This window comes from Bombyx mandarina, chromosome 03, assembly GCF_030267445.1.
Source record: "Bombyx mandarina strain Sakado chromosome 03, ASM3026744v2".
Taxonomy (NCBI): Eukaryota; Metazoa; Arthropoda; class Insecta; order Lepidoptera; family Bombycidae; genus Bombyx; species Bombyx mandarina.
In genome coordinates this window covers 9397828-9425688 of record NC_143210.1, presented here as the reverse complement: position 1 = coordinate 9425688, position 27861 = coordinate 9397828, and the positions used below count along the sequence as shown (strand labels likewise).

Genomic DNA, 27861 nt, shown 5'->3' with positions numbered 1-27861 from the left:
ATTGTTTCATTTTGTATTCCCTGTTCAAAGATTCAAAGGAAAGGGCAGGCTCCAGACGATTTGCGATTTGCATTCGTTAAAAATGTTGGAATTCTTTGTATTGTGTGCACAGTGTGTAATCGTCGTGTCGTACTTTGACTAACAAATTTTGATACTCGACATACTATTTTAGATTTTTTGATGAAAAAAATCAAATTCCGCTGGCTTCATTTTAAAAATTACACTACTTTAAAAAGTGAATTTCAATTTGAAATTTTGTTATTTACTTTGTTAGGTAAACAACGTAGTTTTAGTAACTAAATAAAAGCAAGAAATAGTAACGTATAATTAAACACAAAATAACTTTTGAACAGAAATGATCAAGAGCGTTGAAGTCGCAGTAGTAGTGGATTGGCCGCATCAGAAGACGTGCCAGTTCGCTCCATTGCTTCGGACGAAGGGGTTTTTTCTACGACTTTGAAAAATCGCGCCGCGCTACGAGAGGGTTGAACCCAAACATTTTAATGCCATTTGCTAGATTGCGTCTTGCATTTTTCCTCCGATACTACAGCGCTAATCCGCGAAGACGCCCGGGATTACCAGGATAAAAGTCTTTACCTTTTTAGTTTGATTCCAATGTCCCCGGATTAGGGTGGAATTTTTTAACGGCTCTCTAAGACCCTCCGCGGTGATTAGAGAAAGGGTTGGGCAAAGCACTTTAGAGTAATTATTTTACATTTCTTCGAACATCATTCTCTGAGAGTCGGTCGAGTGATTTCACTTATTAGTCTTTTGTTTTAAGGATCTAGGGTGTTTAATCGAATGTAGACATTTATTGTTGAAGCACTTTTCCTGAATCTATCCTAATCTATCTCAAGTATTTTTTTATTTATTTTACGTTGTAATTTCTCCGCTGTATCAGAAAAATTGCGTATTCACATATTTAAGTTATAAATTATCTTGTCTATTCCGTCAACTAGATCCTCTTTAATGTAGTATGATCATAAAACATTAAACTATTAAATTTACAATTAAATTCTGATACGGCACAAGAAAAAAAAAAGTATTTGACGCATCCAAAAATGAATTCGTCGACAATGAAATTTGTCACAAGCTTTTACATGAAACTGTTTCACCTACTCGTAGTTGTTTTGACAAAGAATAAAGGTAAGACCGCACTCTGCGAAACTGCACCGCGGTCAATAAACACTATTTAACTCATCAAGCTTGTTTCGTGCTGCATTATACAGTACGCAGGAAAATCGAGTCATTTGACTTATAACTACGCAAGATGAAGAATGAACAAAAGTGGCATAATTTTATTAATACATTCATTGTCTTTTCGCATTAAAAGTGAAAAATTTCCAAAAATATTTGAAATTGAGTTAATATGCGTAATCATTTGGTATCACCAGTATTTTCTCATAAATACTGGTGATACCAAATCAAAAGAGCGTAGTTAACTTTTTTTTTTTAGTTTACCTATATTTTGACTACTATTAACAAAATTAATACATAATTTTATCTTACTTTAAAAGACAGATAATGTAACTAGTAAAAAAAAAGTTGCAAACATGATTAATATTAAAAATATCACATGTTAAACCTTTAAAACACTCTCCTGTAAAATATGTTAGTTTTGAGATTATACAGTTTTAATGCGAGAAGACGATATCTTGATATTGTGTTAAGCAGATAAAGCTCAGTTACAGCGCAGCTCCATATAGTGCGACGTTACCTTAACACTCTATAGAATGTTGCTTTGGAAACTTTAACATGACACGTGGAACGTATGAAAATTCATTTAACTTTTGTGTTCCTTGAAACAATTACACATATTTGAATGACACTTTTAGTTTGCAAACGTTTTGTTGCTGAGTAATAATGTTAAAAGAGGATATTTGTGTTTACACGTATACATAGCTGAATTTAAAATACATATAATCTATGTACCTAATTGATGATGATGAAATTCATCATAGAATGATTATGATTAATATTAAATTAGCATCGTATTAAACTAAGCAGTGCGTGTACCGTTGAACTTCATTCAATATGTTTTTTTTTTATGTTTATAATTTTACGTATGCTCGAGTCCACGGTAATATAACTTTTTTCCCTATGTAATCATTGGTAGCATAAGAGGTTATTTCAGTTACACTCGGTTTGTAAGCTCACGGATCTCAACCTGGGAAGACTTGCTAACACTAACCCAGTATTCTATTGATAACATGGATACTGAAACGCCCGCCCTACCTTTTGAGCCCCAAAAACTTTTAGCATTTACAAGAGAAATTGGAATTAGAAAGATAAGTACTAAAATAAATAAATAGATAGATACAGTTACATATTGAGGACTTGAAGTTGAAGGTAGTGTTAGAAAGGAGGTCGGGTGGCATTTCTGTCTGAACTAGAGTCTTCTATCACTTTTGAAGCACTATGCAATATGCTATCAGTAATATAGTTTGAAGCAGCTTTAGCTCTCGAATACTAAAGGTCGATAGAATTTAAAACCAATAATTTAATACGGACTCATGTGTTTTTTTGTAGAAGTGGGGCCTTTTTCCACCTCTAAACCGTAGTTTTTAAATTGATCAAGAACTTACCTTAAAAATAGCCGCACAGCCGTCTTACAACGATTACAATTGTTGTTATTAGTCATCGTCACACACCGATATTAATAAAACCAGAGATAGTCAAAATTAGTGCGAAGGTAAAAACGTGAATACATCACTTAAAAAAATTTATCGGCCGTGATCCAATTGATCACAAATATAATACATTTGAATTACAAAAGTACAAATCAAGAACCACAAAAACATTTTTGAGCATTTAAGAAGCGGTCAAATAAATAAACTTTAACTTGAATCCGCTAGAACGTATTAACATCCTTCAAAAGAGCAAAGTTAACAGACCATATATTCTACTAAAATGATGACTTGTATTACAAAATAACTGACAAAACTTAGCCATCATATTTTGAATTATGATTAGATAGATAGTTGTAAAGACCATGACGTCACAGACGGGAAGCTTGCAAGATAGATGCCCTCCGTACATCATAAGGTTAATAAGAGGGCTCCCGAACTAACGATGCCGCTTTGTCAACGCGCCTTAACCCGCCGGCGCCATCTTGCGCGCCATGTTGGATTTCAATCTGCTTAGAGCTTAATGAATTTGCGTCTATTGATTTTGTTTAACCCCTTTTTGTTTTGCTTAATTAACCTTTCTGTGTAGAAAAGCAGCTGAGACAAGGGAGTTGAAGGTTACACTGAAATGTTTGTTTTGTAGTTCGAAAATTAGGGTTCCATTAAAAAGGCGCGCTTCTAATTTAAGTAATTAAATACGATTTTGAAATAAACACAACTGAAACTTAAGTCAATAAGGCATTATTGACAGACTATTTGTCACACAAATAAAATAAAAAATAATACAATAAGTCAATTGACAGAACAACGGACGCGAACGATTTATGAAAATTGCTCGTCGCATTTAGAGTTAACAGCGCTTCACTCATCATACGAATACATTAACACCGTTTAAAGGTGCACCGAAAGCTCGAATCGCGTCATACAAAAGCCTGCACGGTGCGGGAGGGACATTTAAAATTTACAAATGCGTAATTATGCACCCGCATTGTCGCGGCGCGGCAAAAGGGTTACACGCGAGCTTTCTTCCCACCCCTTCCTCTTACTCCCGGCTTCCGAGCCTAATGCTATATTTAATTTTCTCTAAGGCTCTCTCATTAATAATACGAAGGTTGCGACTTAAAGTGGCGCTTACACGACGATGTCAGAACACAGATATACGAACCGAAACTAAATATGATATCTAATATATTTTAAAAGAACATTCGTAGATCGTGGAGTTAGTATATTTTCCTGCCTAAAACCTAGCCGTCACAGAGTACAGAGGCGGGCAGGAGTTTCTTACTTCTCCTCACAGACCCGCAGACAGAACCAATTGTGAGGCCTTGCCAGTGTCAGCCTACTCCTTTGGAATTTTTAGCCATTAATCCTTATAAAAATTCTTAGCTTATCGTGACCTGGACTGAGAATTTCTTGCATAATAAAATTGATTGTACAATCCCAACAACAAGGTTTCTTTAGAGCCATCTGCGTTCAACAGACTTCCACCAATTGAAGTCGGATGCCAGTGGATGTTGATGGTGCTAGTAGACGGTTCAGGACCGGCCTAAGGCGTCTCTGCGCCTTTCCTGGCTAGTTCACCCGTTATTTCATTTACCTCTACGTCACCCTGCCCCAGCGCCTAACAAAAGGTTAGCCTATTAGGACTATCCAGCTTGTTTAGAGTTTCGTAAACACAAAACAGATATTACCTCAAAAATAACTTTTACAATAAAATATACCACATCCACTTTAACAGATTTCACGGTTTAAAGTTTTGTATCTATAAAAGCAGCGCGTGAACGTGAGTGTGGATAATTTATCATGATTTCGAAAGGGTTATTGGTACCCGTTAAGAGGGCAGGATTGTGCCTCCGTGACAGCCGCGGAGCGCGGAATTTACATTTTCAAGTGCGTTCTAAATTGTTTCTAGAACGGAACAAAGAGAACTTGAACGATGCCTAAGCGGTTCAAGTTACTGATCTCTTTATATGGAACTGTTACGTCAAACGTTGGCGTGTATGTGTGTGAATTACTGGAACTGTCCATAGATTGATACGATTATTTATTTCTTTTGCAAGTACAAAGCAGATTTTTAAATTAAATACCTATATTTTTTATTGCCCTTGTCGCCAGACGAGCATACGGCCCGCCTGATAGTGAGAGGTTACCGTCACCCATAAACTTCAGCAATGCCAGGGGTAGAGCAAGGCCGCTGCGTATCGCATTTATGGGTTACCCTTTTTTTAATGCGTAGATGAGTGGAAAAGCTTATGGTCGACCTAGTGTTAAGTGGCTAATGAAGACGATAGAGACCAAACTGAAACGCATTACTGCCTCGCGGTAGAAATAGGCAGGGCGGTGGTACCTACCCATACTGACTCACAAGGCGATCTACCCCCAGTATTCATTTATTAATCAAATAGTTACATCGTAAATAATTCATAAAAAATATTTTGTTTTATTAAAATTTTTTAATAACTAGAGACTCCAACCTTGTGTTTTAAGATCGATAACGACATTTACGTTGTAAATGTCTACAAACTCTGGTAAACACATAACGCCAGGACCTCTTGTGAGTTCCTTCAGCTGTTTAAGCAATAAAAAAACTGCTAAAAATTGTTATTTTCAGAAACCACTGTAACTGAAGCCTTCGAGACAGATCAGTCAATGTCGCCCTACAGTTAGCAAGGCAGGGAAGTGTCTCAAACGTCGTTACGTACACGTACGGTGTCAAAGCGCTGTAACTTAATTATCCACCTACGACACGGCGCATCGAGTGACGACACTCCAAGCGCCTGCATACGCTCTCTGTACCATAATTGTTAACGTGTTAACATTTGAAATGTATCTTGTAATAATTATTAATAATTCTTCGGTTTTCGCGATTGATAGACTAAAACTAAAATTAAAAATTAAAACTATTATAACTTTATCATTTATCCTCGTGTTTTTATTTGTTTATGAAATGTGTGAAAACCTAGGTATTAGCACTATAGTACCTTCATGGTCACGGACTACGAAGGTGTTATTCATCGACATTTCGATATCGTGCTAGTTAGCTACTTTTTTTTTTATATAAAAAATATTTCTAGATTCTTCCTCCTTGCGTCGTTTTCCTCATTACTGAGGGTCGTGACTCTCCCGCTGCATCAGCTTCTTCCGTACGATTTCCCTCCATCTTCTACGATCCTTAGCTTTGTGGAAGGCATTGTGGAAGTTGATGTCCAGAGAAGATCGTATTTGGTCCGACCATCCCGTAGCACTGCGTCCTCTGGGACGTTTGCCATCTACCTTTCCTGTCACCATCAGCTCATGCAGTAAGGCACGATATTGTTTAATTTCTTGAACATTATCGTACTACTTCATCGTTCGATTTGGCTTTATGATGGGTAGTTTGATTTTACAACATAATTTTAAACGTTCACTTGTTTAACCGACTTCAAATGGAAATGAGATCCGCAATTCGACCAAGTTTGTTTACTTTTTCAATTGTTTTTTTAACACTAAATCAACTTGTATAATATTTTTAATAAATATTTTTTATTTGTTTCGATAATTTTAAATGTATTTCGATGATGCTCTCTATGTACACATACGAAATTGTTGTCTGAAATAAATCATTTTCATTCATTCATTCAATACCAATTTCAGTAATAACAACAACAGTTTTTTTTGTTCGTTATGTTTAGCCATGTATAAACAAAATACAGGCTTGTAAAATGAACATTCGCGTTTATTCTAATTTTATTATAATTTAATTACAACTTGCCATGCACGAAGCTAAAAGACTGGAATGGAAGAGAGTGTTGCCAAGAGAAAATCTTAAAATTAGCAACATATTTAGGACTTAAGTGTTACCATTATAATATTATAATATAATTCTAATGTTCATATTTTGACTGAACAGCCTTTTAAAGCAGTGACAGATGACAGAGTTCTTCTGGTAGTGAGTGGATGACCGATCCCATATATGTCACCTGAATGTCACCACTCATCTTGAGAAATCTCTAAGCCTCCATTGTAGAGTTTAACGATGTCCCAGCTCTTCAAACCAGAACGCAGGACCGCCTCACAGCAGAAATAGGCAAAGTTTTCGTATTTACCCGTACGTAAGATTGTAATACTCCCTTTTTTACGTAAGGGAATCGAATTTACGAATACCCAGCCGATACGTTATAAGAGCACTCCCTACCAACAGCAATTAAGCAAAATTCAACTTCAACGGGTCTTAGTTTTTATTCATTGTAGAAGTCGTTCGTGAACATATTAGGTATGTCAGTTATATATTTCATTAGAAAAACAAAAGATATTTAACAACGCCATTGTTGTATTGTTCGATGCGAGTACAACGCGTCTTGTCACAAAGACGCCGATACTCAAATAGGTATATTTCTTTCTAACGAAAAGCGTTTCAACACAAGCTTCTTGCTTTGATAATGATGGGCTTCCATAAAATCCTTCGTCAGTTACTTTGGCCCTTAGGAGTGAAATTACGAATAATTCTTACTAATAGATTATTCTGCATTTTACCCCGAATATGTAGACTGCAGAATAATCATTTTCCTAGTAACAACGGCTTATATTCTACTTTAATAAGCAGTCAGTTGAGACAAGTTAATACAATATCCGTACAGATGTTGACTTACCATCAAATCATTAAGCACAACAACAAAAACATTTACAAATAAAAATGTACATCGAAACAAGCTTCCTAAAATATCTTAAAACGTATTATATTTCGCAGACAGGGTAATATAGCAGGGGTGTTTATTAGGTGCAAGTGAAGGAGCGATGCCTAGCGACGCCCCGTAGCGACGCCGGCGACTACGCTCCGCTCAATATTGAAAGCAATTTTAAACAGGTGCCATATTTGTAACACGTGTCTGCTTCTGACTTAATGTGTAAAGAATCCATTGAGCTATTCCGATTTTTTATTAGTTTAATATACAGACAGCTATGAAGGTATGGTAATGCATTATTGAATTACGATCGGCGAAATAATCAGCGGTTTTTAAATTCTAAGGAATTCTTTAATAAAAATACAGTCGTCTAAAAATATAACATATTGTTTTAAATTCTTAACATTTAGATAAACTGTGTTCAAATCGTGATAAAAAAAATCGTCATCACACAAAATGAAGACGTAACTATATGTCCTTGTAACCAAATCACCCACCTCACAGGTGTCAAAAGAGGGATCTAAATTGATAATTAATTGTCACGCAAAACTTCTCGACAAAATTAAATACCCTTTTGAAGCGGACGCGAGCTACAACGGTCCCCGCTGACAATTTAATATCAGTTGGATCCTTTGGAAACGGGAAGAAGGGCGACTAGTCGACCGAATATTTCTGTATATATCCGCAGTAACGGACTGTCTACGCAGAAATTGATATTCTTATATTTATTTCTGGCATTTGAGAAGTTTGTAGGTACGTGCTAAATCTGTTGAACAAGATACTTCCCACTTAAAGTACAGATATCTATTCTTATTTTTTCTTTTGTAGCTACTTAGCGCTGGATTTCAATGAGTTTTAATAAAAGTCAAATAATCCAAAGCGTCAATTAATATAAATTTCATATATACCTACACTATTTTTTTATAAACTTTAGTCAAAAATGAAATTTATAAATACAGCATTTTCAACTAAAACAACTTTTACGATTTAATCCCGCTTTTTTAATTGTCAGTAGGTATATTAAATCGTCTCGAATAGTACTTTACAGTTTTTGTAGTTACAAACAATCCTTTCTTAAAAGTAGTTTTAAAACACTGAAAACCATGACTAGTGTTTTATTGTATTCAGCTTCCACTAGTCGCAGACATATCCAATACATTACAGCATTCATTAGCACAATGTTTTAATGTCCACTTCTAATATAACACCTTAGTCGTCGTGACCAAACTGATCAATAAAAATAGTGAGATTTTTATTGACCGTATTTTTCAAGAAGAATTGTCAAAATCAAATTAAATGATACTTTCCCTTTCACTTACCGGACAATTTAAAAGGTAGTGATCCCATCAAAGGATCCGGAGCAAACCTGGGCCCGAAATGGAAAGGATGGAAACCGTGGTGTCGAGTCTTGGACCTCGGCTCTCTGGGGCCGTCGACCGTGACTTTGATGGCTTTTTGGTACGTCGCGACTTGCGGAGGAGAAGTTGCCAGCATTATCGTTAGAGTAAAAGATTTCCCTGCGAAATAAAACATTTAAATATTAACATAGCACCAGTGCAATACGGTGAGGTACAAGTATTTTGTTAAAAGATTAGTTCACGATCCAAGGTTCATGTCAAACGGCTACCTTTTTTTTTATCCTACCTAAACTGATGGTCTAGGGAGACCACATCAGCGTAACCTTAACTAGTAGGTGAGCTCACGGGGCTCAAGCCTGACGATAGTGCTAACACGAACCCTAGCAAGAGCCGTGCTTTGCACAAACTACCCACGGATCTCACCCTGAGATATGAATTAATGCTTCGTGGCAGATTAACATTATATATGGATACATGGCATTAAAAATAAAGTTACATAGAATCGGGTAGCTCGACTAAGCCGAAACTCGAATATCCATATCTTTTGTTTTATTATCTACTAGGCAAATGACCTAGTTTGTGCTTTACTAATATTGTACATATTCTGAAAAGTCTCAAAAATTTTAATTTGCACAAAAAATTCCAATTCAAATTTCCAGCCTATGAATAATAAACAGTAAAACTGGTGGTACGACATCTGATGGAGGTAGGGCATTTACTAATATGAGCCCGCACAGTTAGGAACACCACCCTACTTATTTGTGGCCGTGAAACATTCATGAGTTTGCCGCTTGCGTCTGAAGTTCAAAATCAACTTATAAAACATTTTTTTTTTTGTAATCCTCAAATAGTGCAATCGTACCCTAAAAATACTATTACGCGAGATTAAAAAAACAACACCCTCAACTGCATTAAGAATTCGCAAGTAAATCTTGAAGGGTTATTCCGTCGGCGGTTGATTTGTGGAGCTCGGTGTCAGCCGTGCGAGAATTCCGCGCGCCGTCACGTACCACCACCGCGGAGACGGATTAAAACAAAAAAAAAACAAAAAAAAACACAAAATCTTACAATTTAGACTTTGAGCCTAGGGTAAAATACCCAGTAGATGACACCTTAAGGATTTATTAGTAAACATTATTTATTAATAAACATATTATTGACATAGTTTGGTATGGAGCCATATTAGAGGGAACTTCTAATTAGTAGTAGCTGCGCAAGTTATTCCCTTTCCAGAATGTGACAAGAATTGTAGCAATAAAACTAATGTATATGTCGTGGTTAACGACTTTTAGTAATATTAAGACGTTGTTTTGACTATTATTTTGAGTGATGAAATGTTGTTTTGATAAATATCACAAAATGTAGGGTAGACTCCGTAACGCCACAGTATAAAATGGCGGTACGTGGACAGAGTCGTGGCATTCCATGTCAGACAGTCATTCAGTCCGCATCAGACGGTCCGTCCGTCTCAGTCAGCGAGTCTCTGGCAGTCGGTCTGTCGGTATGCGGAACGAAACTGTCGGTTTACCCTGTCATTGTGAAAGTTGTGTGTGTTGAGTTTCAATAATTATTATTCAAAAGTTTTATTGACTAAACTGAGTTCAATCGAATACGAATGATGACGGAAACTACCGCTTGGCCATCCATGGCGCGCCCACGACATATATTTTTATGTTATTTTTTAATAAAATAAAGATACTATGCTAGTAGTTGACACCTAGTGAAAGCAAATATATTTAGTAGTTGACACTTTTTATTTATCGATTCGGCATAATGAGACGACGATTGCCATATATTATTATGTATACTGTATGAGTCTACGATTAGAACGCTGAAAAAAATCGTTGGTATACACTATCAAAACTTTAGAAACACAGCTTACTTACTCTTTGCTCTCTTAAAAGGATTCGTCAGTAAAAATTATTAAATATCTAATTTTGTAAGATGTATACAAATTCGTCGAACACTTACTTATAAACAACAAAAAATGAAAATCTCTAAGCTAATACAACGATTAACAACCCAATTGAAATAATAAGCCCAGACCAAAGTCGAAACCGCGGATCGTTCTATCGTTTCAAAATTAGAACATCGCAGCCAAACATAGTTCTCGTAAATAAACAAGCTCACTAAACATTGGCAGTTTCACGGTCAAATTAAATTCAATACCGAGATCATAAGCAGCAATGAAAACAGGACATCGAAATGAAGTTGTGTTACACTGTGACGCAAATTGAGAATAGAAGGTAGCTGAAATGCCGTCGTTATACATAGACCGCAGAACGGCCGCAAACACGGCGGCAAGCGTTTGAACAATCACTGGCATATCGACACACATACCTAATGGTTAATACTGGCGGTTCGACGATTGACACTACAAGCGTACGTCTGCTAGTCAATCATTTAATGCAGTTTCAATTAGGTGGCTCGTGCTACGCTCTACGAAAATGTAGATCCGTAGCCGTAGCGTAGACTTCACAGTTAAGACCGACTTCGTAGACTTGCTACGAAAGTTTAATTAAATTAAGGGAAAAAAAGGTTGCGCGCTTCCACTTTTCCATCAAATTATATTTCGAATGAAAGAAACATACCGAGATAGCATTCCGTAGTTCCGCGAAACAAAGGGAGACTAGCATTTGCAACGTCTGGCTTGAAGCCAAAAGCCGCGGCGGTGGTCCTTCGTCGGGCCATGAAAACGACATAAACACCCTCCCCCCCCCCCTCCTGCACACCCACAGACCCAAAATGAGCGGGCGTCCGCTTATTTTCATAAAACCCGCATAAACTCGGCGAGACCTTAAGAGAGAGACCCAGAAATTGTGTTTTCTGAACAAATGTAGGTAATAAAAGTTTTCTCATAACTCAGAGTAGATAAGGCTTTTTCAAAAAAAACAGTACTTAATTTTTAGATGAACCTTGTAGTAAAAAGCGATACTACAGAGACTTAGAAAGCCATGTGGGAAATATATCAAAACAGATAATAAGATATAAGAAACAGATAAACAGATAATTAGTCTAGACTAAGCACAACTCTTATTAGTTTTCTAGTTTTCTACGTGAGCTTCTAGAAGCTCACGTAGAAAACTAATCTAAGTACGCGTGCAGTCGATAAATCCAAAAGGAGTTTCATCTAGAGTGTCCCGGAAAATAAACAGCTTTATGTAGCTCTAAATAAGAACTAAACCTATTTTTAGATATTCCATTATAGTTAAATTCAACTATTTGTCCTATATTGCAGAAAGGAACTGGCTTTAATTGATCCTCATAGATTTTGTATTAAACGTTCACATTATTAAACTCCGCTTCTAATTTGAAGAAGAATGACATGACATAATTTACTTTGTTGCTAGCTTATTAATGGTTAACGGCTTTGGTTATACTGATCACTTGTACCATCTCGACAGTCTTTGATAATTTCATAATTAAATCAATTGTTTTATCAACCAAGTTCAGATAGGTCGAAAATAATATTTTATACGAAGTAGACCGTAAATATTTTTAGGTAAGTAACGCCATCTATTGACATGAGTCTGAAGCAAAAGTACTAAATTAAAACAAATGAGAATGTTTTAAATCAAGCACTTCTTACTGACTGAAAAAGTCAGATCTATACAAACGTGACCGTCTGCTTAATAATGCCATTCTTTTTCTACCTTAAGTGTAACCATGTGAATTATTTTCCTCCTCCTTGCGTCGTATTCCTCATTGCTGAGGGTCGTGACCACCCTTTTGTATCACCTTCGCACGCACGATTTTTCTCCATCCATTCTTGTCTCTGGCGGTGTGGAGGGCGTTGTGAAACGTGGAATCAAGAGCGGTGCGGATCTGGTCGGACCAACGTATTGGGCTACGACCCCGAGGTCTTTTCCCATCTACCTTACCATCTACATTATCTACATTATCTCCTTATCTACATTATCTTCCTAATCGTCCCGTTTTCTTAGAATTTCCAAGTATTGTAATTGATGAGCTAACTTATGTACGCTTTCACGCAAATTACGCGTTTCACAACACTTATAAAGCCTCCTTCTCCTCTTTTCTATCTAACAAGCTACTATTAGTATATTTACGCCGGACATGATCTTGCTTTCCTTAAATTCCTCTAAGAACTTGAGCCTGCATTCTCTCTCACAGTCCTTACTGTGTCTGTTCTTGTTTTCTCTTAAAATCTACTTTTCCCTAGAATGTTGGGTGCATCCTGTAATGCGGACAATCACTGATTCTAAAATAATCAAATTAAGAGTGCGGTAAAACATGTTAGATATATTGGTAAAATCAATCAACAAACATAGAATGTATAATATGTTTAGGCAAGTAATTTATTAATTAAAATCATATATTATGTTACACAGCATCTATTGTATCTATATTTTTTCAAAAAATATATATAGTGTATTACTTGATAATAAATAAATAAAAAAAGCCTTTTATTTCATGCAAGTGACATGACAAAAACACACACACAAAAACAAAAATTAACGCAATGAAACCTATACTATTAATAAATAATATTAATAAATAATATTTTTATTGAATAATATTAGGTATTATTTCTCACTTGCAAGAACCCCTCCTCGAGTAAAGGTTTCCTCCAAGGTATTACTTGATACTTTTCTTTAATTTCATTTATCAACTAATTCGCCCACTACGCTACGAATAAATAATAAGTCTATTTATTCGTAGTCACTACGTTATTTTCTGCACTGCCCTTGGTTGACATGTAGCAAATGTCTTAACCATCAAATCTGCCAATGTACACGAATGCATATGAAGTATAACTCATATAAATAAATTAAAAAATACAATAAACTTAAGTAATGAAACTAAAGTTATTGGCTCTAACTTAAATGTACTGAAGCCAATAAGACAGTGGAACGCGAACCGAACCGAATTGTTTTCGCCATTTTCGGGCTTAGCTAGATTAAAATCAGCTTTATAACGTCATAAAGTAGACGGGGGCTGCGTTAAGATAAGAGCTCTGCTCTCTACGGCTAAATAAAAAATGAGCCACAATCGTAATGGTTCGAGCTCCTTTGATCTCGGTTACAGGGCTTACCGAGGATTTTCGGCTTACTGAACTCCAATTTGGATATAAAATACCGAATACGTAACGATTTGCATTAAAAACATTAGCGAATTTACTTTGAAACGGCACATCGAATTCAAACTCGTTTCGCGCTTCAGCTTGTTAACGTTATAAAAGAAAACTGTACACATTTCCATCCCCCACCCCCCGACAATAAAACGTGCCTAATACAAGCGAGACACCGTAAAATCCAACTTTATTGAAGCGTCTCAAAAGAACAAGAGGAAAAGTCAAAAGCTGGCACAATTAAAAACATCCCTAGGGACGAACCTCAAGGCGAGCGGTCAATATTATTCGGTGAGGCCCTCAATTTTCACCACTCTCCCCGCTGCTAATAACAATAATTAGGAATGAGTGGTTCAATAATTAAAAACGGAAAAGAGAACAGCGAAAAGACGCTACGTAAAGAAAGTTTTCGTTCTCTGTCGTACTAACGGTGATCAAGTATTTTTTATCTCAACTACACCCTCCTCTCAATTTCGCTTATGATTTTTTGTGAACTCACTAGCGAATTCTCGTTTAAATTAATTTTCTTTTATTAAAGCAAAAGACGCGTTACGGAACGAAATTTCATGTTCAGATGTTATAAAATAGATAAATTTGATTGCAAAATCTACAGTTCGAGGACTGATAAAAGTTAAAGAAAACATACATCTTAGTGATTAATTATTACTTTTCAGTCTACTTTATAAGAGTGAATCCAATCAAATGTGGTACATTAAAGCAAAAACACAAAGTTCATTGAACCATATATATTACCATATATTACAGTAAAGAGACAGATACTTCAAGGTACACCTGGTACTGGTGATTTATTGGTGGTAGGACGTCTTGTGAGACCGCACGGGTAACTACCACCACCCCGCCTATTTCTGCCGTGAAGCAGTAATGCGTTTCGGTTTGAAGGGTGGGGCAGCCATTGTACTAACTATACTGAATCTTAGAACTCATATCTGAAGATGGTGGCACATACGCTGTAGATGCCTATGGACTACCGGTAACCATTTAACATCAGTTGGGCCGTAAGCTCGTCCATCCATCTAAGCAATAAAAAATGTATACTTTAGAAAAGTGTAATCAAAATATCAATGTATTTGATTAATCTCTCACGCCACCTCTTGGATCAAGAATACGTGGTCACTTTACTGTACAAATATGCACAACGTGATATATTATAGAATTTACAATACCACAAGTAATTACCGATGTAATATGTTTTTATTACAAATAAAGTTTAGTTAAATCAAAACTCATAATTCGAATCATTTCCGTAAAGAACAATTCTCGCTTGACTAATAAAAATTAAGTTTAGTTAAATCAAAACTCATAATTCGAATCATTTCCGTAAAGAACAATTCACGATGGCTAATAAAAATTAAGTTTAGTTAAATCAAAACTCATAATTCGAATCATTTCCGTAAAGAACAATTCTCGCTTGACTAATAAAAATTAAGTTTAGTTAAATCAAAACTCATAATTCGAATCATTTCCGTAAAGAACAATTCTCGCTTGACTAATAAAGCTATAAACATTTTCAATTAAAGGGCAACGAATACACAACAACGTATAATTAACGTTAAAAGCCTGCTAAATTACCATACTTACCTAGCCACGTGTAACAACAACCCATTCATATTTTTAATGCGCGTACTCCATTACGTTAACATCCTCTCGCGAGCTAATTTATATCCATAATAATCCCCGCAACATATCCGAGATGTTTTAAAATAACAGGGCGAATTTAAAATCATTAGTTTGTGAGGGCTCGTGCTGCATCAAAGGGCCCCTTCAGTTAATAACGGAAGGTGAAGCTAAGATCTTTTTCGCCGCTGCTCTATTCAAAAATAATTTACCTCCTGCCAAGGGCGAGGGTGTGCGGAGCTCACATATCCATTGTACAATTTGACAACATGTTTAGCAGCTCTAGACTAGAACTTGTTTTAGGCCGATCTTAGCGAGAGAGAGAGAGAGAATACACTTTATTGCACACCAAAACACAATTTACATTCAAAAAACAATCAAAAAAGCAGATACATTTGTACAATAGGCGAATCTTATCTTATAGATAATAAATACATTATTGTAGAAAATATATACATACAATAAACAAAATATATACCGTTTACATATAATATGAAATATATACCAATATTTATATACCAATTACATACTTACATACAAGACATACTAATATACTTACATACACATAATACATCAACAGTATAGAAATAATAAATTATGATGCAAACAGACAGTACTAAGCAGATAAGTAGTATTCCTTCACCATTAATTCAGGTAAAACTACTTTTGCGTTTTAAATTCGTGGCCAGAGACGACTCACCATGAAACTGTTAAAGTATTCGAAAGGTTTTTTTTATTCTCATCATATTATCGTAATAATATGCGAGCTCACACCGTAATAGTAGTTTTAATTATGTCTACAACTCGAGAAAAGCGAAGAAAATACTTAATTCAAATCGTCCGTACGCGTATTTACAAAATGTAAATGTTATATCGATTATATCATACGTCCAATTTAATTTTCAGGTTTCCAAGGAAAACCGCTTTTCTCATTTTCCATCCACGTTCATCATTTAATTAAAAAGACACGATCATGACAATCGGATTTACAAATACCCAATAAGATACGTGAGGGGCAATTAAAGAGCTTCCGCGTGGGGAGGCCGGGGACGAACGAGCCTAGGGCCGTATTTTTATCGGCAAGGTGAGGGTCAATCAATCGATTAGTACATGTCGCGCCTTGACTACTGGTGCGGTAAATTGGCCTATTCTGCACAGCCCTCGGCTTTAAGGTACGATTAGAGAATTTATGCTACACTACTGAAGGTTTTTATCGGGAGTTTCGTAATTCAATTGCTATTCAAAAGTTAATGTAGTGATATTAACTTCTTTAATACTAAAATGCTTAGAGACGTAGACGCAATGTGAAATAGGAAAGAAGAAGATATATCTTAAAATAACGAGCTGGAAAACAATACCTTGAGAAATGTGAACCAAATTTCAATACTGTGAATCAAATTTCTTCAATTTCTCCAGAAAAATCGAATATTTAACTTTCATAGAGCAAAGTCGAAGAGTGACTCCATAGAATGGTTTGCTGTTGAAAGGAATCAATACAAGCGGACGGTTGCCAATGCGATAGACGGACCAGAACAAACCTGTTTTCAGAGGTCTAATGCAAGGACCTCTGAAAATTTGTAGATTGTTGATCCTTGATATATTATAAGGCAGACCGTAAGGTAATGTAATACAAACGATATTGTTCACTATGATTACGTAAAAAAGACCAGAACAGACCGAAATGCTAGGCAAAGACGAATTTGAAAAAATACAGTATACACATTAACAGGGTTTCCGATTTTTTTATCCTCGTCAGTCATCGAATATTTAAATTTCAAAACCTCCGACAGTAGAAATTGCGAATAAATGCATTATTATGGTTAACAAGAGAGGAAATATGGGCGAAAGTGACCACCCCAACTTGCTGACACGGCAAACAGTCGCGAAAAGAGGTCGGGGCCCTCATTAAATTTTTCGCTTATTAAAAATTCCCAACTCCCCGACCCACAGCGTTAGATACGCAACTTTTTATCCCGGAACGAAACAAAAGTTGTGTTCAACAGGGCACCGATCCCCCTTAGTCTTTTTCACTCGATAATTTGAGTGAGATTTTCTCGCAATTTAAGATAAACAAAGAGAGCGCTTACCCTTAATTGGAAAGCAGAGCGTTATTCAGGAAGGAACGTGACAAATAGACACCTCTTAACTTCTTTTCCACTTTCCCGCCGCTTTGGGCTATATTAGGTTTTTTTTTTCTTGTACACGCTATCCGAAAGCTTTTGTTTGTTTAAGGAATTTTTAATGGGACCTTTCCTTTAAATAATGGGAAATTTCGCCCTATATTCCAAGCGTCAACTGCAAGTAGTACTCGAGGGCGAAGCTTTCAAATTGTAACAAATGTCTTACAAATCAACCTCTATAGAATACTTAATATCTTTGGGTCAACTATTATCGACGACGATATAAGTCGACGTGCTTGATAGATTATTATGTAACACACATGTAATTCAAAAGGAAAATGCACTTAGAAGTAGGCAATGGCTACCTTAATCATATTATATTTGTTTACAGCCATTGCTAGGATATGAGCATGTAACTCATCTTCAGTGATCCTGAAGATGAGTTGAAACTCAATCACTGAACTGAATCATCTACCGATGAATACTTATGAGCATCAAAATCAAAATCTTCAGATTCGTGGTACGCGTATTACGAACTAATCACTCTAAGCTATTGGGCAGAACTGAGGTTAGAGAAGAGAAAGTATCGTAATCGCCATATTGATACATTAAAAAAAAAACAAAATTAATATAGAACCGTTGACGAAAACAAACTATACACTAAACGTAACTACACTTTCGACTGACACACTTTGTTAATGCGGGTGGCTCCCGTCACAAGTTTATAATGTTGATATTTTCTTACAAGTTCAACCGAGTATTATCTTAGCAAAATAGAAATGACATGCCAACAATATTTACTGGCTTAGTTTTCGAAGGTCTTCGGATATTTGGCGAATTATACCCACACGCCCCGCGTTCCCCTTCGCTTCGTTAGCTCCCCTGCACTATTTGAATATGAGATGCGAAGAAAGTTTACAGTTCGCCGATGTTCTTCCGATGTTTGCGACCCTAAACTTAAACTTTGGCCTTTTTGGTGTTCATTTAGATCAATGGATATATGAAAAACGGACGTTAACGGAGATGTCTATTTCTTTTCTTAAATCACACGACTTAGTTGTGGCAAATGAAAGTAGCTAGTTTTCCAATTAAACTACAACGAAATGTTTTTTATTTTAAATACCGATTAAAACCCAAATTATTATTTTTTGGCGTAAGCCTAAATTGGTTCACTAAGCAACATAACTGTTGGTAGGACTTCTTATGAGTCAGCGCGGGTAGGTACCACCACCCTGCCTATTTCTGCCGTGAAGCAGTAATGCGTTACGGTTTGAAGGGTGGGGCAGCCGTTGTAACTATACTTGAGACCTTAGAACTTAGATCTCAAGGTGGGTGGCACATTTACGTTGTAGATGGGCTCCAGTAACTACTTAACACCAGGTGGGCTGTGAGCTCGTCCACCCACCTAAGCAATTAAAAAAAAAATCATAAAACTCTTTGAGTAAAACGTGATTGCAAAATGTATTATTAAATTACAACCGATTTCGGTAGGTAGCGGCTTGGCTCTGCCCCTGGCATTGCTGAAGTCCATGGGCGACGGTACCCACTCACGTTCAGGTGGGCCGTATGCCCATCTGCCTACACGGGCAATAAAAAATAAAAGATTTCACTGTATTCTTGACTTTCTTCGCAATGACTCACAAGACCTAAGGTTAATGGACTAGAGTCGGGTCTTCCAAGTAATCCCCAGGGTGTGCCGTTAGGTCGTCTAATCGGCCACTAATCGCCTATCGCGTTCCGAATCACCACAAGTGTAACGTCGCGACGATCAGACGACGCTGAATGAGGCACTTGACCGGTTCACCACACGGCCAAGAAGTATACATAAATAGATATATTACTCAAGTTATTTTGTAAAAATATATTTATCAGTATGGCATTTTTGTAATTGGGAATATTTTTAACCGATCTCGAAAAAGGTTCTGAATTCTACTGTATTTGTTTTGATGTGTGTTTTACTTCAGAAGTTTTTTTCGATTCTGATGCTTATTTAAAAACTGGCGCTTCTCATGTGGTCCCATTTAATTTTCTAAAGATGTGACCAGTAGTATTTGAATGTAATAATTATGCATATTTCATTGACTTAGCTTACATTTGAAAATATTATCATTTTATTTAGTTAAAGCAGGTTTTCATTTTTTTTTTGTAAAAATTTTGTATTATATTCAGGGTGAACGAACTCACGGCCTACCTGTTTCATAAATGGTCACCCGAACCCATAGACATCATAGTGCTAATGTTCCCACGCATCTTGACACATGATTCGCTTACACTAAATAACGTTCACATTCCGGAACAAAATCGTGATGTTAGGTTACTTTTGAGGGGGCTCCATTAGACAAAGTTGGGAGTGAACAAAAATACTTTCAAAACAAACTAACACTAAAATAAAATTGGATCTATTTTGTTACCTGTGAGATAGTGTATACTTTTTTTCATAAATAAACATATCCACGAAAACGCAGACGTATAGTCATAAAAATCTCCGTCTCCCCTGGGCGAGCACTCAAAAACAAAGCCCCAGTCACTGAATATTTCAACAGGTCTTCTCTTTGTACGAATATTAAGTCAATGGGGGTAATTGATCTGTTAAGACCCTACTGCACGAAATCTATGCCGTAAATCTTTAAGCAGATCTCTTATATACACAAACATAAATAAGTATGTCGAAATACGCATTTACGAAATGATTAGGGGTGACAATCGTTTATTTGTAACTTTGAAAAAAAAGCTAAAGTGGAAACAACTTTTAGCTCAGCAAAGTGCAACACCATTGTTCCTATAAATTTAAACCCTTCCTATAAATCAATGACCAAGACTAGTTAGTAAATAAAATGATTGTGTATCGCGAAAATGGTTGAGCTTGTCTTCTGTATTGACAAGCAGATTCAAACGCGATCCAGCCAGTCAAAAAACGAATTTCCCATTCATAAGCGACTGATGTACTTATGAAAAGTAGATTGAAATGTAAAAAGGATTGTGTGGTTTTATGAAACCACGGTAAAAGTGAAACTTTTTTTCACATTATAGACATTTAACTCAGACAAACAACATTTACATTAAACACTGACAAAAACAAAAACAAAATAGCATGGAGCACTGGCACAAATGAGTAATAGTCTACACACTACACGGTTAGCTGCTGCGAACTATAGGCGCCGCTATATTGGCCTTGGCTGCTCTGACGAGCGCCTTTCACTTTATCCCTACTCCGCGGCCGACCGTCACGCGACATGCAACACACAGACGAAAATGTTTGAGACGATTAAGATGCCCAGCAATTACAAAAGCTGGACAAGTTACGTCATTTGTTTTATTTTTCTCGACGTGACTCACCTCTTCCGCTTCGACCAACGAATCTCAGATCGTTGAATTTGGCCACCTGATTCTTCATTACTGCAGTACAGTTTCTCAGTTCAGCCGAACAATTCTCGTCGTTGCCAGCGCGTACTGTTACTAACGTGCCGTCCCCAACATCCCCGAGCGCGACCACTTTGAACGCTACCGGTAGGGTTTTGTTCGATCGCCAATGCGGCGGCAGAACTGTGCATACCTAGGACAAGAAATATTATTTAAAAAAAAACATAATTATTTTTATTGCTTAGATTAATCAAAGAGCTCACGGCTCGTTCGTTGTTATGTGGTTATTAAAGACAGACAGAAATAGAGTGACCATAATCCTGAATTAATGCACGAAATAAATCATCAATATACAACAACGACATTCTTTTTATACGTGTAAAAGCTAAACCTTCAAAAAATACTCAATAAGATCATGTTAAGTAAATATACAGGAAAAAGCATGAAAATTAGTTTGTAAAACAATACGTTATGTCATTAATGATTTTTTTTAAGAGAGAGAGAGAGAGAGAGAGAGAGAGAGGAAAACAGGACAACAGGCTGTCTTTGTGATTATAAATAACTAAATTACCGAGGGCACGAGCATCCGTGAACAACTGTGGGAATCACAAACTGATATACCTATTTAAATACGTTTAAAAAATACATGTGTACACGGATGCTAACACCCGAAATTAATTTACATTTAATTTACATACAAAGAGCAAACAAGCCTGTTCATCACACTGCTGCTTTGTGAAAATGTGGAAATAGAACCCACGACCGTGTACTACTACGAGTATTCTACCGAGCCATTAATGGAAAGCTGTCTTCCATTTTAATAGATTATTCAAGCGTATCACGATCAAAATATTTTCACAAATCTTCTCATGATTTTAATAAAATTTACGAAACTACATATAATGAAAATATACATTATTATGTAGGATGAAAGCGGGTATAGAAAATAACAAACCACTTCATGGAATTATTCGTATCGATAGTCAATAATATTCTTCAACCTGAATAACTCAAGTGGAATTAAAAAGCTCCTCTAAATGTTCTATAGAAACTTGTATTTTAGAATCGACATTGATACTCCAGGCAAAGTCATTTTGTACTAATAGAAATTGTTTGTCTGTAAAATCGGCTTAAGGGCGATAGTTTTACGTGATAACGTCATAAAAAAACATTGATGAAATATTGCATACTTTTATGATTGAATTGAATTGAATTATTATCACTGAATTATCATTTTTTTGTATAATACAAAGAAGGAGTTGATTGAAAATAACATTTTTTTTTTGTTAAATTAACGTTTAGGCCGATCGTGCCTCTCTATCGCTTATTCTGCGCTCTCGCTTGCACGCTCAGGCTCAAGCGGAACGTGACACTTTTTCGTGCGTGCAGCCTGTGTTCAATTTATAAGGCGTTATCACGTAAAAAATATTAGTATCTCTGATACACGTTTCTCTTTCATCTAGTAAATGATTTGACTTTTTAAATATTATTGATTAATATTGTAATGAAACGACTAACAATCTCTACCTAACAATTAAAAAACCGTCCTTTGGAATTATATGTTTGTTGTAATATCGACAAACTTTAACTCAAAAAATTGCACACGTATCAAGGACCGACTAATATTAGGATATACCAAGATCACTAGATAAAAAAAGATAATTTTATTTTGTATAATTTAAACGCTTTTTTTTAAATGTTTAACTGAAATATGTTTAAGAATTATTTTTACTACGATCTCATCATTATAACTGCGGAAACTTACCACGTGAGGGCTACCGGTTTTCACCAGCTCCCCTGGATGGTCTGCCAGTAAACCTTCTAACGTCCTTTCTGCCAACAGTTCGGCAGTCAATGGTTGACTCGGAAGCGAGCCGCCGTTGTAACTTGACGACGGAGCCTCGTGCCCCAAGCCATTGGTTGTCGAGCTCACTTCACTTGCCAAATGCATCTTATCAGTTCACTATAACGCACTATTCATTCATAACGAGTTCTTAGTCTATATACACATTGTCTGTCACATAACTAGGGATTTCGATATGTGGTTAGTTAGAATCGAGAACTCGATGATTATGAGAGGTTTTGTTTCGTTCCGAAGAATCATAATGGAGATCTGAAAATAAATAAAAAACGGTTAATAAATATACTTTGCAATTCATTAAAACTGTTTTTTTTTTTTTTACCCAAGATGAGAGTCTTGAGAGGCTTATCAGCGTAGCCTTAACTAGTAGGTGAGCTCACGGGGCTCAAACCTGATGAGAACATTGAACTGTTATCGCGGTGTTTAGTTAGAAATCCCATAAAAAATATATTTACGCTTGAATATTAATTAATTTTTAATGTAATTAAATTGAACACATGTTGGGACTTTCAAAATTTAAAGTACAATATTTTGAGAAGTCAAGACGAGAAATGGTTATGCTATATAATAACTCTTTACGTATTAATCTAGACAAATATTTTTAATGAAAATATAGTATCATTGGATGTTAATCAACAGACCTACTACAGAACTAGTCAGGTCATAAGTATTGTCACACAGTAAAAATTTTTCTTTTAGAATGCTGGCCACAAAAAAGTTTATTGAATTCGAATTTCGAATTGTTCATGAAAATAAAAATGTATACTTTTAGAATTTTACTCATTTTTAAATATGGAGTGGACGCTTAAAGAAGACCGTGTTGCAGTTATTGCGTTGCATCGTTGCGGTTACGCGCCAATTCAAATTTTTAACATACTGAAAAATTTTAATATAACCAAAAGATTCGTTTATCGTACCATCAAACGATACAATGAAGACTCTAGTGTAGATGACAGGTCAAGAAGTGGTCGCCCTCGGTCTGTTAGGACTCCAGCAGTGATAAAAGCTGTGAAGGCGCGAATTCAAAGAAATCCCAAACGTAAGCAGAAACTGTTGGCCCTTCAGATGGGGTTAAGCAGAACCACGGTGAAAAGGGTGTTAAATGAAGACTTTGGGCTTCGGGCATATCGAAGAAAAACAGAACATCGTTTGAATGCTCGTCTAATGGACCTGAGATTAAAGAGATGCCGCGTTTTGTTGAAGCGGTACGCGGGAAAAAAATATCGGGAAATTATTTTTTCGGATGAAAAAATTTTTACCGTAGAAGAGAGCTACAACAAACAAAATGATAAGGTATACGCACACAGTAGTGAAGAAGCGAACAACCGTATTCCGCGTGTCCAACGAGGTCATTTTCCATCCTCGCTCATGGTATGGTTGGGAGTTTCTTATTGGGGCTTAACGGAGGGAAATTTTTGTGAGAAAGGTGTAAAAACGAATGCAGTTGTGTATCAAAATACAGTCCTGACGAACCTTGTGGAACCTGTTTCTCATACCATGTTCAATAACAGGCACTGGGTATTCCAACAACATTCGGCGCCAGCTCATAGTGCGAAGAGCACACAAGACTGGCTGGCGGCGCGTGAAATCGACTTCATCCGGCACGAAGACTGGCCCTCCTCCAGTCCAGATTTGAATCCGTTAGATTACAAGATATGGCAACACTTGGAGGAAAAGGCGTGCTCAAAGCCTCATCCCAATTTGGAGTCACTCAAGACATCCTTGATTAAGGCAGCCGCCGATATTGACATGGACCTCGTTCGTGCTGCGATAGACGACTAGCCGCGCAGATTGAAGGCCTGTATTCAAAATCACGGAGGTCATTTTGAATAACCTTTAGTGTCATAAGAATCTATGTTTTGTTAAGTTCATTTTGGTATACGAATGGTTACATAATGAATAAACTTGTTTCAATTATTTTACATCATTACACAGAATTTATGACCTGACTAGGTATATACCTGCGAATTTGAAACTGTGAACTATATCTGCTCATGCTAGATTCTACCGTAAATCTTCACGTGTTTTTCTACCTGTCTCCTTTTTTTTTTTTTTTTTTGTCTGGAGGAAATCGCCGGACTCCCACCCTCCACTGGGGATGGAGGGTGGGGCATGTCGGAGTCGAACCGACTAAAACCTCCTGTCGCTCAACAACCAACGTCCAACTCTCGCATGAGACAGAACTCATGAAAAGGCAAGGGGAGGAGAGTGAAGCGTTTAGTGCGGAGCACATCTCTCCCATCACCCTCCCCCTCGGGACGCCGGGCCAGCGATCGTCGGCGCCACGACCACCAGCCCTCTCGGTCGGCAGGCTGTCCGAAGCCCGCCTAGATGGCGCCGGTTTGAATGGGTTATCCTACGAAATACCCCGCTGGGTCAGAACCAGCGTGGGTCGAGGATAGCCGGCCTTCCATCACCCGGATGCTCTTGCGTAAAACGCGTGCAGAGCAGCTTGCACGTCGTCTTCTTAGGCCCCCTTCGCCGGGCCCCAGACCGACATATGAGGGGGACCCGAAACACTTAGAGGGCCAGGGCTAGGGCGAGATCCGCCTCCCTGGCCCCCGCTCGACGGCGGCGGGCTTGTGCGTCTCTCACGCGCCCCGCCGCCTCCTTCTGCGAGATGGTGCACTCGCAGAAGTCGAGCATCGCCTTCCACGACTCGTCGTTGCCGAGCATCGATGCCACAACACTCGGCAACGACAAGTCGTTTCCTATTTTTGCGACAAGGACACGGCGCCACCCCTCCCATGCGGGGCAGGCAACGAGCGTGTGCTCCGCCGTGTCCAAGTCGCAACCACAATGGTAACACTCTGCCGTCGGCTCGGCTCCGATCCGGTGCAGGAACTCACCGAAGCAACCATGCCCAGTGAGCACCTGCGTGAGCCGGAAAGTGAGGCGTCCTCTGTCACGATTCACCCAATCCACAAGAATCGGGCGAATCGCCTCGACGGTCCTACGACCAGCCGAAGGATCGGCCAGCCGCCTGGACCATGACTCCAGCATGGACCGCCAAGATTGGGCCCTCCGCGCTCTGACCACACTGGGGCTGGGACGCGCCACGCCCCGGGCACGAAGGTTAGCCCGCCACTGATAGTCAGCGGCGAGCGCCTCCGCCTCCAGGACCCAAGGCGGCGTCCCAGCCAGTACACACGCCGCCTCAAAAGAGATGGTGCGATAACCACGGATGACCCTGACCGCGATGGTGCGTTGCGGCCGTTGCAGCAACTTCGCTATCCCCACGGCCAGGGACTGGCCCCACACGGGTGCCCCGTATAAGGCCATTGACCGCACCACCCCCGTATAGAGACGGCGCGTCACCTGGTCAGGCCCCCCGATGTTGGGAAGAAGCCGGCTTAACGCGCCGGCCACCCCCAACAAACGAGGGACCAGACCTGTCTAAAGCTTAATGAATCAAAAATATCACAAGTACTAAAAAGAAGTTTGCGAGTTCGGAAGGTTGGATACCGCTTTATAAGTACCTATAATATGTAACAATAGATTTCAATCTTATGGCTCAAAGTTAGCATCAGAATTTGTTTTGTGATTACCTATAATCTCCGGCGACCGCTTGGCAAAGAGCAGTGACCTGCCGTCTAACTGTCTTATACTGTGAAATGCCTTTTAAAAAATAAAATCGTAACACAATTTTGGTCTTATTCGGTTGGTAAAAAGACTTTTTTCTGCATTTCAAAGCATTTAAAAGAGAACAAAGACTCTTTGAAGTCGTCCGCGACTTATTGGCAGAATAAAATATGCGCCATCAAAAAGGTTTCTGTACCCACAATACGTGTACTAAAAGGGGCGGCAGTAGCACTACAATTCAGAGTTAGTGCAGACTAAATAAATTTGCCCCTAGCCTTACGATGGCACATTTGATCATTGTCCTTAACTAATCCGTTAAGATTTGGGACTTTTTAAAGTTATATTGTATTTTTATTTATTATGTATTTTTATGTATTTATTATTCATTTTAAGCGAGTCGTAAACACAATCAACGCCATTTTGAGGGTCAGTACTCACATTTACTGTTCTCACCATATTATTTTCAACGTTTCTAAAATTTGAATTTCGAATATGAATAGGAACCTTGACACTAATAGCCGATCCACCATCTCGTTTCTACCATCGCACCACCCGCCAGCGGGGTAGAGTTCATCCATACTACCTGGAGCCACTGCGTTCATCCACAGTGCGCTTCCAGAGATCTTTTTTGCCACGTACCATCCGGCTTTGGAATGAGCTCCCCTCCACGGTGTTTCCCGAGCGATATGACATATCCTTCTCCAAATGAGGCTTGTGGAGAGTACTTAACGGTAGACAGCGGCTTGGCTCTGCTCCTGGTATTGCTGAGTTCATGGGCGACGGTAACCACTTACCATCAGGTGGGCCGTATGCTCGTCTGCCTACAAGGGCAAATAAAAAAATAAAAAAAGACAGGCGACGGCGTGGCGTTCACGTGGTGATGTCTATGGGCTCCTATTGTTTTTTTGTTTGTTTAAGATCTTAAAGCTCCAATATTATTTCGACATCGCGATCGGTCAAGGGCGCTTGCTTCGGGCAAGATTAACCCTACTGTCTTCACTTCAGCAGCCACAGTGCGCTCTCAGGTCTGCTTGGAACAGCTTTCCGCTTGCCCTGGGGGTCCACTCCTATAGCTAGTTCAAATATAGTTGACAGTGGCGATTATAAGCTCCGTTACCCTCCATAATTTATCTTTACTTTTTTCATAACTTCGGTTTTGATTTTACATTTTTTTAGGGAATGAAGAATGAATGAATGAATGGATTAATTATTGGCAATGAAGTATGCACTAAGAAGAGAAGAGAAAAGGGAAAACATTAGGTTGTTCCAGGATTATTTTTGCAACGATATTAATGAATTCCGTAAAGCATTAACATTACATCAATTGAAATTCGATTGGTGCGAGTTTCCCAAAGAAAAATTCCCTGTACTTCTTCGATACAAGCCGACAGCCTAATGTATAGTTATTGAATATGAACCCTAGCCGCCGTGTCGCTAAGCACGGTTGGTTTGCACATCGCGATTGTCATCTCACTGCTTTTGATCTTACCCCTTTTGATCTTCAATACAATTTATTTATCTTCAATACACAATTCATTTCACCATGTGTGTTGTTGAAAAACTAG

The 27861-nt window shown here is 37.8% G+C and overlaps 1 protein-coding gene across 3 annotated transcripts in view; it reads right to left on the bottom strand.

Annotated features, from left to right (window-relative positions):
• The window catches only part of RunxB (RUNX family transcription factor Runt related B), an 89766-nt gene that overhangs the window by 8325 nt on the left and 53580 nt on the right, over window positions 1-27861 (bottom strand). For all 3 annotated transcript variants that reach the window (XM_089740080.1, XM_089740079.1, XM_089740078.1), the window contains exons 2-4: window positions 22619-22966; window positions 20830-21046; window positions 8608-8805 (exon numbers count right to left, since the gene is read on the bottom strand). In XM_089740080.1, the coding sequence (XP_089596206.1) occupies window positions 8608-8805; window positions 20830-21046; window positions 22619-22804 (601 nt within the window). In that variant the 5' untranslated portion in view covers window positions 22805-22966. The remainder of the gene's footprint in view (window positions 1-8607; window positions 8806-20829; window positions 21047-22618; window positions 22967-27861) is intronic.